At 52.4% G+C, this 12,844-nt stretch overlaps 1 protein-coding gene across 7 annotated transcripts in view; it reads left to right on the forward strand.

Moving 5' to 3' along the window:
- Positions 1-12,844, forward strand: part of Rgs3 (regulator of G protein signaling 3) — a 140,910-nt gene that overhangs the window by 84,904 nt on the left and 43,162 nt on the right. For 5 of the 7 annotated variants that reach the window (XM_059254443.1, XM_059254440.1, XM_059254444.1 and 2 more), the window contains one exon: positions 4,461-4,583. In XM_059254443.1, coding sequence (XP_059110426.1) covers positions 4,461-4,583 — 123 coding nt within the window. Of the gene's footprint in view, positions 1-4,460; positions 4,584-9,131; positions 9,788-12,844 lie in introns of those variants that run through there. The other 2 variants (XM_059254445.1, XM_059254446.1) reach the window with 1 other exon arrangement.

Below are 12,844 nucleotides of genomic sequence, written 5' to 3' on the forward strand. Positions count from 1 at the left end.
TCTAAGGATTGCTGAAGGGCTAGCGACCTGAGGCCTCCAATTTCCGGAATGTACCAGGTGATCCGACCCCGAGGGACCAGGAGAGAGAGCATCTCTCAGGCAGCTGGGAGCTGGGAGCCTCTCACCCTAATGGGCTGCTACTAATGAGAGGCAAGCCCGTGGTGCAGGGAGAGCCACACTGCTTGGGCTCAAAGCCCTGAGCATTCTTGACATAGGTGGTGTTGGGCCTCATGGAGATCCGTAGACAAATCTTAGAATTTCTACTGAAAAGTTTATTCTCCATTGCCTGATATGCAAGTGGTACCCCAAGAAGAAACCTGGGGAGGATGTGAGGTTTTGAGAGGAGTTTTCTCCCTCTGCATTCAGAAAGCCATAACCGTCCTGGGGGACAACAGCTTGGTCCTGGGTAGGGTTACCCTAAGCAGTCTTTTGTTTTGTTCTTTTTCTTTTCTTTCTTTTTCTTGTCTTTTTCCTTTCCTTTCCTCCCCCCCCCCTTTTTTTGTGACAGGCTTTGTATGTGCAGCCCCGGCTGTCCTAGAACTCACTATGTAGACCAGGGTGGCCTCAAATTCAGAGATCCACCTGCCTCTGTCTCCCGAGTGCTGGGATTAAAGGGGTGCGCCACCGCTCCTGGCCTGCTCTAAGCAGTCTTAATCCCAAGGACAGGTGTCCCTCAGTCCTTGCAAATCTGGGACAGCAGCCCACAGCTGGCTTCAGAGCATGGGGCACATTGTTTGGGAACCATTTTCTGTCTCCTTTGCAATGTGGGGCTGCCTCCATTCATTGAAGGAGCTAGCTTTGGGAATGAGGAGGACCTAGATTTGCAACTTGGCTCTGCTGTTCATTTCCTGAGTGATCTGGGGCAGGTTACATACTCCTGACAGAGACAGTGAGGTCTTTCCTGCAGGGCTGTAATGTTAAGTGAGATTCGATGAGACAGTGCATCTAAAACACTTAGCCCAGAGCCCAGCACTCAGCATGCTCAGCGAGTGGTAGCTGCATAGTAATTAGATCAGAGCAGGAGGAAGGGCTTTTCCTGTTCGTTTACCCTCCATTTGACTCATAATCTTTTACAAGGACAGCTAGGTGGACTATCTCACTTCCCAGGTAACACACCTACATGGTTCTACAGGTCTGGCAAGATTCCAGGTTTTGGAGTCAGTCAGGATCTTCTTAAGATTCGGCCTCTCAGCAGAGTCTTAGTATTCTTAGTCACAAAAAAAAAAAAAAAAAAAAAAAAAAAAGAAAAAAAAAGAAAAGGTGACGGCAGTGTCTTTCTTGCCTCCCTGCCTCCTTGGTCCATCAGGAGGGAATGAGATGGAACACACTTGTCATGGCAAATGAACAGGCTTTGGTTACTGCTGGAGCTGTTTGGGTTTTTACAAAGATAAAATCAGTTTAAAGCAAGGAGGTTAGGAAAGATGGGGGTTTTAAAGAGACCAAGAAGAGCTGGGAGTCGGGTTGGGTCTGAGGTCACACAGTCAAGTGCAGGGGTCCCCCACCTAGTGCTGCGGGGTCAGGTTTATACAACTGAGAAGCCCGTGTTTGGTCAAGTACCCCACAGTCAGAAGGCAGTACCTCCGAGGGGACAGCATGAGGGTACCTGGGGATGGCTTACAGCCTTGACCCTGGAGTCCGCTGTTGAAGCCGTTGAGCAAGTCGGAATTGAAACCGACTAACTGGGTCATTTGGAGCACACACAGAATTATGACAGATGGTTCACATGTGGGGCCAGCTGGGCAGGCAATGAGGACTCACAGTTTGGACAGATTTGGGCAGGTAGGGATTTAGCCTCTCTTCAGGGAGTTGGCTCTCTCTCTTGGCTAAGCCAGTCTTTGAAACTCAGGCTTCTTCCGAAAATGTTTGTCCGTCTAAGACAGCCCCACCTGGGGTTGGGTGCTGGGTGCCGAGGAAGTCTTCTAAGCTCTCAAGCACTGTAGCAGGGTTAGTTTCAAGCTGTCAGATGCAGTCTTGTCCTTTGCTGCCGAGACTGATAGACAGTAAGGTCACGATCCCCGATCTGGGATACCACTCTTGGAAGGTGATGCTGGGGGAGGCTCTGGGCTCAGATGCTGGCTGCAGGGACTTACTGAATCATGTAATCTTTACAAACGGCCTGGTGGCTGACCCAGGTAAGAACCCCAGGGCCTTCCTAAGAAGTGTTTCTTGAGGGTGTCAGCAGAACCGAATGACCACAGCTGCTCCCTCGGAAGGCTGTTGGAAGAAATATCGAGACATGGCTGATAAAGAGCTTGGTACTGTGGAAGTCAGTTCAAGATTAGGGATGCTGCCTGCTCCCAAGAGGCTTTCCTGTGCCTTTGTAGAGACAGACTTGCCATGCCAGAGGAGAAAGCAGTTGTACAAAAAACCACAGCTAGAGAGCCCCCTGACCTACATACAATTCCTTCTGATGGCATGACACTCCTGTCGCCTCCAGGCTGTGAGACAGAGCAGTCCTGCCAGCAAGAGGTGTAGAAGCCTCACCGGGAGGTGACATCTTCCAGAGCTTGGAGATGAAATCGTAGCAGGTGGCTTTCCCTGGCTCAGTGTTTCCTCTGATTCATTGGCTTCAAGACTCAGAGAACCCTCTGGCCGTTCTGAACCTTGGTTTTCCCCTTCCATAAAGGGGAATCACAATCCACACCCCAGCTAGGCATAGTAGTACGTGTCTATAGTCCAGAGGTAGCAAAAGGATCATGTGTTCCTGGGCAGCCTGGGCTGCATGGTGAGTTCCAGGCTAGCCTGAGCTAAAGGATCATGAGATTCTATTTCAAAAAATCAAGGGCTGGAAGTAGAGTGCTTACCTAGCATGTGCATGAACTTAGGTTTGCTCCCCAGCACCAGAAAAATAAAATAAGAATAAAGAATCCGCACCTTCTCTGCTTCTTGAAATTGCCCAGATCAAAATGAGATCGCAGATGACAGACTATATTATAAAGTCGAGAAATTAGGTAGAAGATAGTCAGAAGCCACATGGTAAGGTAAGGGCCGGGCGGGGAGGCTCAGGCTGGGCCATGTTTATAGAGCGGTGGCCTTTCCAAGCTGGAAAGGGCCTTCTTGGTCCCTTCCACTCAGCAGAACACCGTAAGACAGGAAGCCGAGGGCCGCTGCTCCCTGGGCATCCCCCTGGGGAAGCTGGGGCTTGTTTGCCCTGCAGCCGGTAGGAGCGGTCTGGGAAGCGGAGGGGCCTGACTTTAAGAGGAAGCAGAGGCTCACCACAGCTCATCCCCTCGCCTCGGCTCCCTCTCCCTCATGCTTTTAGGAAGAAAGCTTCTCAGTATTTTGCAGCATGAGAGGATGGTAAATACTCCAGGGACTTAGGATGGGAGGTGTCCCCGCCCTGAAGGTCGGATGCTGAGAAATAACAGTACGCTGTGTGCTAAGGCCTATGGAAGTCCTTATTGCTTTATAGGTCTGGAGTGGGGGACAATGCCACTGTTTTATAGAACACGTCTGACTTTTCCAGAGGTTGGCAGCTAGGAAGTGGCAAAGCCGGCATGCAAACGAGGTCTGCAAAATGGAGAGACTGGGTCGATACATGGCCTTTCTCTCCCAGCTCATGCTCTTAGCTCCTTGGTTGAGTATTATCACCAGCAGGGTGAAGAAGAACTCGTCATCTTCTGATCCCAGTGTCTAGTGGGGGGACCAGGGTGGGGGTGGGGACAACAGGTCTCTACCCACTGCATGTCCTGACTGCTTCAGGGGCCGACTGTCTGGTGCTATATCAAAGCTGCCCTGTTGTTATCATGGAAGTTCTTCCAGGCAGCCAGTGCTTACCAAGGCCAGTGCTTACCTGGCACTGTGCTAGGCCCAGATGAAGATGACCTTCTAGGTGTTTGTCATTCAGCAAGGTTCAAATGACAGCCGGACTAATATTGCACAGCAGCTGATGGGAAACCCAGCTCAGGTGCTAGGTCGTGTTAGAAGGCCCTGTGACTGCCCACCCTACACTTTCCAAAGGGACTCCTCCAGTTCTGTTGCTGTGCTCATCCAACCCAGCTAACCTTGGCCTGTGCTTTGAAGAGGGTGTCATGAGAGAAGGGGGTTCTGGGGTCAGAGGGGAGGGGGTGGTATCCACGGAAGCACCAGCTCAAGGGCTTGGCCCTTTGGCTTCCCCACGTGATCCCCAGCTGCTGCCTTGTGCTGCCTGCTCCAAGGGTGACCTCACCCTCTGGCCTGTAGCTCTCCACAGGCTTCCACTGTATAGGGAGCCACTGCCTCCCTCCCTCCCCGACTCAAACCGTGGCCTCGTAGCTCCCCAATGGCCCTACTTCCCTGGTCCTCTGACCACCTCAGCGTCACCAGGGATCGGTGTGCATTTGTTGTTCTTAGCCGATGCTCCCTTCCCTGATGTAGCCTCACCCTCTGGAGCCTCGGGGATGGGCTTGGGCCCTGGAGCCCCCTTGAGTCAGGGAGCAGCCCTGACCACCCATTCCCGTCTCTCTTCTCCCTGACGTCAGAAGGCAGAGTGCTTATTCACTTTGGAGGCTCACTCACAGGAGCAGAAGAAGAGAGTGTGCCGGTGCCTGTCGGAGAACATCGCCAAGCAACAACAGCTGGCCGCATCGCCCCCAGAGAGGAAGGTAAGGACTCCACCAATGGCTGCAGCCCTGACCGCCACCTTCCCCCCTCGGCTAGCCTAGCCTTGAAGCCTAGGATCTGAGCTGGGGGTCATCCAGAGTTTAGCCCCTGGACCAGGGCAGTGGGCTTGGCAAGAGGTCTGTGCTTGAATATCTCTCCTCCGAGTTTTCCCTGGGTCTGCGGAATGGGTTTGACATTGCTTGCGGAAGGAGTAGCAGCCAAACTGAGCATGGGCCATCCGTCTTCGGCTCCGCTCTTCGGTTTGCCGATGGCAAGGTTTAACTGCCCTTCTGCTGTTGGATAGGCGGTGTCCGGGGGCAGCACACTGCTGTCAACACTAGCCCAAGACAGACATGACTGAGGGGATGTTTGTGGTAGAACACCGTAGTTTGATGCTTGCCAGAGCCAGGTGGAACTGACTTTGGATTGCTGAGGCCTGGGGCTGGCCAGCTGGAACGTCAAGGAGAGTGAAGATGGCCAGTGAAGGCTGAGCTGGTCCAGTACAGCTCTGTGCTGGGGAGTAGATGCTGTGGGAGCCGGATAACAGCCTTCTCCTTTGATACTCAGATGTCTGCCACAAGGCACAGCTGCTTGCCCACTGTGAAGTCATTCGGGTGTCTTTTCTTACTAGACGTGCTGGCCGTTTGGAATTTGGGGTGGTGGCTGCACAAGCTGGTGGATGAGGTGTTAGCTCTGTCCGCTCTCAGGGAAGAGGAAATGAGAGGGGCCTGGAGCTTGCCAACCTGTGGACCCTGTTGCTGCTCTCTGACGTGTCCGGGCTACCAAGCCATGTGCCCTGGCTTTCCGAGAGGGCAGGGAGCACATGGAAGAGGTGCCGGCAGCCTCTCCCTTCAGGGCTGGACAGCTGCTCTCCAGCAAACTGGCAAGGGAGGCGAGGATCGGAGGACCACACCACCCTAGACTTTGAAAGGTGTTTTCAGGGGAGAGCCCGAGTCAAACACTGCTGCTGATGGCCAGGGTAACTGTGGATGAGTCCCCTTGTTGCCCGTGCTTTGATGGTTCCATCAAAGGGGGCACTGGTTCCTCCCTTAAGGATTGCTGTGGGCGTTAAATGGGAGGGCACATGCCGTTCATGGTGTAGCACCAAGTACGTAGGAGATGTTCACTCAACAATCACTGAGGGGCGTACACTGTTCCCCCAACCCCATTTCAGGTGACACTGGCTGGCCCCCATCACCACAGTCCTCTGTCACCACGACTATAAATAGGCTGCCTTACCCCCATGGATCTGTGCTGGCTGCAGGCTACTTTCCCTTCTGTGGTACAGCCCCGAGGTCACCCAGGGCCAGCACTCACGCTACTGTTTCCTTTTCCCGAGGCTTTCTTCCTCTCGCCTGGGGGAAGAGTGCTCTGTGCTTTGACTCCAGAATTTGCTGGCTCTGGAGAGCCACAGCCTCTCAATACCCTGGAAACTCCCCGATGCAGGCTCACCTGGGAATGTGGGAATACCTAAAGGCAGGCTGTTTCAGAGACGCTCTCGGCCCTGCACAGCAATAGGCTGGGTTGGCTGACCCCGAAAGGGTTCCAGCCCTTGACTCACCCCTAATGTGTGGGCACCCTGGGCAGGCAACAGTCTGGACACCTTGGTACACCAGCTCTGTACGTGTGTTGTTAGACGGGCAGCTGGAGAGGGTGCAAAAGACAAAAGACGGGGCGGAGGGCCCGGTAGCTAGAACAGCTTTGGAGGCGGGTTGTGCGGCTGAGACCTGGGCCCTGCCAAGACTTGGACGTCTCCACTCTCCTGGAGAGGCCTTACTGCACCACTTGGCTTTCATGAGGCAGTCCCCTCCCCGGGGAGGGGGGTGTGTTTTGCCGCTCAACCCTACCCAGCCACACCTCCACCATACCTACTCAAGGAATTTTCACAATGGATTCCATGAGTCACTTACAGAGTGCTCCTTGAAAGAAGTTTCTGGTAAATCGGATCCTCTGCAGCCCTCTAGCAGTCCAGGCATGCTTCAGCAACTCTAATGACCGGGCCCACCTCCCATCCACCTGTACTCAGCCTCAGGGTGACTGCAGACATCCTTCCCAAAGGATGGCCTTCCCCCAGTGAAGGAAGTCATCCTCCAGGGGAGGAGCAAGAAAGCCAAGCAGGTCTGGGTAGCTGGCTCTCGCTTCTAGGCATGAAGGGTCTGCCGGACCAATGCTGAGGTGACATGCATTTCCTCTTCCGTTCTCTTTGTGAGCACTCTGCCTCCTGTGGAACTGAGGACACTGTGACTCGGCAACCGGCCCCATTCCAAGGCCTCTCCAGGGAAAGAAGGGCTCATAGAGCAACCATCAGACCCCACCCCCACCCCTCCCCACCCCAGTCCCTGCTCCTCCCCATCGTGTGGCTCACCCTTTACCATGGAACGCTCTTCTCCCTTCGCACACAGTGAGGGACACAGTTTGGCCTGAGAAGCGCTGGTGATGCTTATTGTGAGGCCCCAGGGGAAGTGGAGAAGGTGAGTGTAGAGAACAGCACGCAGGTGTGTGGTGCTACCGCAGCGCAACCTATGGCAACCGCTCCCAGCAGTCGGAAGTCACCTGCTTGGTCCCTTCTGCTTTGTGATCCTAAGAGGCCAGAGACTGGGGCCAGCCACCTCTCTTAGGGAAATACACTCTGGAGAGTTCTTTAAGCTTTTGTACAACTCTCTGTAACGTATGTGGGAAGGAGAGGAGATGGTCTGTGGCGTGGCGATGTAGGGGTCCTAGCACAGTGTGTGTGTGTGTGTGTGTGTGTGTGTGTGTGTGTGTGTGTGTGTCTGTGTGTGTCTGTGTCTGTGTCCTTGTGTGTAGGCAGGTCAGAGGTCTATGTCAGGTGCTTTCTTCAGTTGCTTTTCACCTTAGTCTTGGAGATAGCATCTCTCACTGAAACTGGAGTTCACTGATTGTGCTAGGTTGGTTGGCCTCTTGGGCCCAAGATCTGCCTGTTTCAGCCCACCCGGCACTGGGATTGCAGGAGTACACTGCCATACTTGGCTTTTTCTATGGTCGCTGGTTCCCAAACTCAGATCCTCTTGTGTGTGCAGCAAGCACATTGCCTACGAAACCATCTTCTCTGGCCTCCACCTTCACCCGTTTGAGACAGGGTTACATGTAGCCTAGGCTTGCCTCAAACTCCATATGTAGCCAAGGATGACCTTGAACTTTGGCTCCCTCCTGCCTCCACCTCCCAAGTGCTAGGATTATACATGTGTAACACTATACCCAGTTTATACCGTTCTGGGCATTGAACCCAGGGCTTTGTGTGGGACAAGGAAGTACTCTATCAACTTGAGTTCCCTCCTCAGCCCTAAGGATGTTCTCTTCTGTGGGAATAAATGATCTACCTTCTGTTCTGTCCCAGCTCCTTTCTCCTGCTCAGCACCCATGCTTCTCTTTAGAACTCTGCCCCTCTCTTGCTTCATTACATGTCCCTGGAGGGCACCCTCCTTTCTTATGCCTTTGATAACAGGGACCAGGCTCCCTCTGCTACACTTTTAGCACTACTGTGAGGCTTCTCATTAGATCCTGTCAGAGCTGGTCCATGCTGTGGCCAGTGAGGCTGCCGGGGACCGGCTGATCTATACACTTTTGATTATTTGATCAAATACACATGATGAATGTCTCCTCTGTGTCTGGCATTGCTTTAGATTCTTTGGGGTCACAGAGATGAATGGCACCTCATCTGGGTCCTTATGGACTTCTAACTGGAAAGGGATGATGTGGGCACTGGAGTGGTGATCCAAGCATTGGAGGCCATGCCTGTAGATCTGAGAGTTGTCCACAGGGGTCCTGACTGTCCATTCATGGTCAACAGTGAATCTCCCACTGGTCACTCATGCAGGTGCTTCTGGGCTGGGCTCCAGAACCTTCTGAACAGAGTAGGCTTGTTTCAGTCTTCAGGGACCTAAGGGTGAGGAGGGTACATGGACCAACCTTGTTCTCAGGTGGATCCTGGGCTCTATGGGGGAATTTATCCCATTCTCTCCTTAGCAATCACAGGCTGGTGATGGAGACAGATATGGTAACAGATAATTCAAAATGATTGCATTGAGCTTGGGAGAACCACTTAGCCTCCCTGAGATTTCTTATCAGCAAAGTAGATGGGGTACCCAGGGTTATTGTGAGGCTCTGTAGGGTGTTGCAGCATGCAGGAGGTCCCTAGTGAACTACCTACTGTGATGCTCATCATTGTCTTTCAGTGTGACTGTGTAGGACAACTTATTGTTATTCCTGTTTACTGAGGTTGACGCACATGTGACAATTGTTGTTTGTTTTTGTTTTTGTTTTTTTGACACTCCCTGGTAGCTACCTGCCAGATTCTAGAGCCCTGGCAGGGAAACTGAGGCCTCCTGGGCTTCCTCTGGCTGTATAACTTCCAGATGTGACACTGAGGCATGTGCCACCTTGCCATATCCTCTGGGGCAGCTAGAGATGGGTCTCAGAGAGGCCAGAGACTGTCTGAGTGCCTTAGAAAGAAGCACAGGCAGGTTTTTTGAGTCAGGCAGTCCTGATCAGAGTGGACAGCGAGCTAATTCCAGTTCTGTCTGGTTCCACAGAAACTTCACCCTTACGGCTCTCTCCAGCAGGAGATGGGGCCAGTCACCTCCATCAATGCCACCCAGGATAGAAGCTTTACCTCATCAGGACAGACTCTGATTGGCTGAGCAAGCCCAAGGGCGGGACTATGCTTCTGGCAACTTAACCCTTTTGGGGCTTCCCCTACCACACAGTAACTTCATCTCAACTGGACCCAAAACGGAAGACCAAGATGTTGGGCCTAGGGTCATCTGGAGGGAGTGGTCCCAAGGGTGTGTGTGGACTGGCAACAGGAGGAACAGTGGTGTGAGAGACCCTGTGGGCTTGTACAGAGTGGTACCTGGAAGTCCTGGACGGAGAAGATTCTGAAGCAAGCTCCCTTCAAGCAGAAGGAGGCTGAATGGCACCTGGGCACCTGCCTGGGCACAGCAGGAAAGAGGGAGAGGTCACTCTAATGGAGGACAATGCCTATGACCCATTCCTGCCAGAAGATACCTTCCCTTCCCACTCCTGTTTCATCTGGACACATTTACTTCTTCGTTCAGTGGATACTGGGGGACATCTCCTTTGTGCTAGTGTCTGTACTAGGGGAGACAGTACTCCCATCAAGATCACAGCCCTCCCAGTCCTGATAGGGAGAGAACATTAAATAAATCAGCACCAATCCATGCTCACACACTGGGAGAGTCTGTACAGAACCATCACAGATGTCTTCAGAGAGGCTATTGTGTCTAGTTGCGATGTGTAGGGTATGGTGGGGAAAGACATAGCTTGTAAGCCGAGCCTATGGGCTGGAAAGGAGCTAGCCAGCCAAAGACTTTAGAGAGAACATTCCAGGCAGTGGCAACAGCACAGGCAGAGATGAGAAGGAGGGAGCATGGTGTGTTGAGGACTAGAGGGAGGCTGGTGTGGCTGCAGCTTTGTGAGGCAGAAGATGGAGCCAGGCCACACTACTCAGGACATACATATATGGTGATTACTTTGTTGATTCCTACATGTAGTAGGGAGCCATGGAAGGCTTTTGAGGAAGGGTGTCACAGACCCCTCAAGTGCGTGTCTGCAAGATCGGATTGCAGCTAAGAGGAGCCTAAATGGCTGTGAGGCTGGTTAGGGCTCCTCTTCAGGCCTCCAGGTGAGGGCTGATGGTGACTTGTTCTAGAGGGTGCTGGGATGGTAGGTATTGGAAGGCTAGGCTCTGGGATAAGGAAGGATGATTTGCTCACCCCCACCTGCCCTCATACTCCACTGGGTCTTGATGTCTCAGTGATGTGAGGTTTGAAGCCTCCCTTAGAAATACTCTTTTGGTCATTCTAGAGCTAGGGCCAGTGCTGAGCTTCTGGGAATGTCTGTGGCCACTGTTAACAGTAAAGCTTAGTTTTTTCCCAAGGTGGGAAGGTTCATGGTTGCCCTACCCCTGGGCTCCATATATTAGTACTACTTCTCATGCCAAAAGGTCTAGAAGGAAGCCAGGGCCTTACACTCAGAGAACTGCTTTTCTGTGGAACTTCTAAGGGCCAAGGTCCAGAGTCCAGGGCCAGATAGAGCTCAGCAACCTTCACAGAGACAAGGCAGAAGGTAGCCTGTTCAGAGCTAGCTGGGCCCACTCCCTGTCCACCTAGCGGGGACTCTGGGCTGGGCAGCTTGCACAGCCTTCCCTGACCGCAGAGATCCAGCAGGACAGAATCCCAGGGCTGTGGATTAGAGGGACAGTGGCTACATGCTAGAGAGTGTTTGTAGGTCTAGATACTGGGGGCTCAGAGACAGAAAGCTGTAGTGATGGCCAAGGCCAGAGAAGACCCCGACCTTAGTCATGTAGGACCTTGGGGAAGATCTTGTGCTCTCGTGAGTTTGCTAAACTGCCAGGGCCACCTGCACAGTGGCCTAGAAGAGAGTAGGTCCCTTGTTTTCTGTTTCTCTTCCTTCTAGCATAGGAAAAACGAGACCATGTTGAATCATCAGTCTAGTGGGAAATGGGGTGAATCTGCGGGTGTCAGGCTAGTAATGCCCAGCCCAGGAGGGAAAGATGCTGCTTGGCCTGGTACAGGGGATAGGTAACACCATGCTGCCAGCCAGTGATCAGCCCGCAGGGTCTGTGCAGACAGCAAACTACATGTTGGTTTCATTTGGTTCTCTTACATAATGACCTTCAGGGGACCAGGAGGCACAGGAGAATCGCCAGCCTGGGAAATCAGCAATCTTGTCTCTCCTGAGTCTGGGGACCTCCCCTCTGTCCAGCAGATAGGTACAGAAGACAAGAGCTCTTGACTCAGAAAAACGGAGGATCTGAACATGACACCCATCCCTGGGGAAGGGCCGTGCTCCCTGATAAGCTCCTGAGTAGGATAGATTCTCCCATCAAGCTCCCAGGCCCTCTGTCCGATGGAGATGAGAACAGGCACTCCTGGCAGGCCCTGGGCTAGCTTGCTCCGTGACTATAGGGAGCCACAGCACCATGATGGTCTTGCCTCATGAATCAATGCGACAATTAATTTGGTGTCACGGGCCCGAGAAGATGAAATATGACCTGGTGGCCACCGCTCTTCAGTCCATCCCAGCTGTTCAAGAGAATGAACAAGCTCTCAACACTGCCTCTGAGAGTCATAATCACGGGAAACATGGCCGGCTCCTCCCTGCCACATAAATCATGCTAAGAAGCACACAATGACCTCTTTCCTGATGGACCAATTGTCTTGGGTGGTGTCTTTGGCCCCGGAGCTGGGAGGATGGGAGCACAACCGCTTTATTGTTGAAAGGCCATTTGTGAGATTTGAATACAAAGTGCCCCTTTCAGTCTCCTATGTATTCTTGGATCCCATTTCTGTGTCTTGGGCTCTGAGTCCTTTGAAGTTCATCTCTCATATAAGCTGTCATGCCTGAGTCTTTTGGCTCTTTAGGAGCTATAGATAGCCACATGGATCTTTAGGGAATGGAGAAACTTATTTGTATATTTATTATTATTATTATCATTGTTATTATTAATTTCCCCTCTAACTTTTGCCATCAAAGCCCGTACTAATCATAAACAATTCCGAGGCACCGAGAAGGTTCTCCAAAGTAGAGGCACAGGCATTTTTGCTGTGTGGATGCATACCTACAGTGAGAACCCCACAGTGAGCATGCACTTTGGAGATGGCAGTAGGTCCCTAGCTTTGTCTCCCATAAACAAACTCATTTTGTGACGGGAACAATGAGAGGTTCTGAGTAGTTTAAATGACTTAATCTATGGTCAAGCAGCTGGTAAGAGGCCTAGTCCATTGTCCTTTGTGGAGGCAAAGGTGTTTTGAGGGACGGAAGTAAGAGAGGTCATTCTTGGCCCATTCCGCTGAGGAAGAGTGCTCTGGGGACCGATTAAATGAGACACGTTGTTTGCCACCCAGTAGAGCATTACTTTCCCTAAATGGTGGCCCAGGCTGAAAAACAAATCTGTTTCCACAGGACTTGACAAAAGTCTGATATGAAAGGCAGAACTAAGCTCCTAAAACAAGCCCTCAGGATGCCCTGGAGTGCTGCTGGGTTATGCACCTTCCCTTTCAAAGTCTGGCTTTCAACAGGATCACCGGTCACGTTGTAAAGGAACGGTGCCAGAGGCAGGGAAGGGTCGCTCAGGCTCCAGCCTGCTAGTGCAAGCATCAGTACAGAAGATAGGAGACTTTAAACCAGGCCCAGCGGAGGGCAGGAGAGGGCCTGCCTCTGCCAGAATCCCTGCCTGGCTTTTGCTAATCTGCTGGTTTAA

The sequence above is a fragment of the Peromyscus eremicus genome, chromosome 2, assembly GCF_949786415.1.
Source record: "Peromyscus eremicus chromosome 2, PerEre_H2_v1, whole genome shotgun sequence".
Classification (NCBI taxonomy): Eukaryota; Metazoa; Chordata; class Mammalia; order Rodentia; family Cricetidae; genus Peromyscus; species Peromyscus eremicus.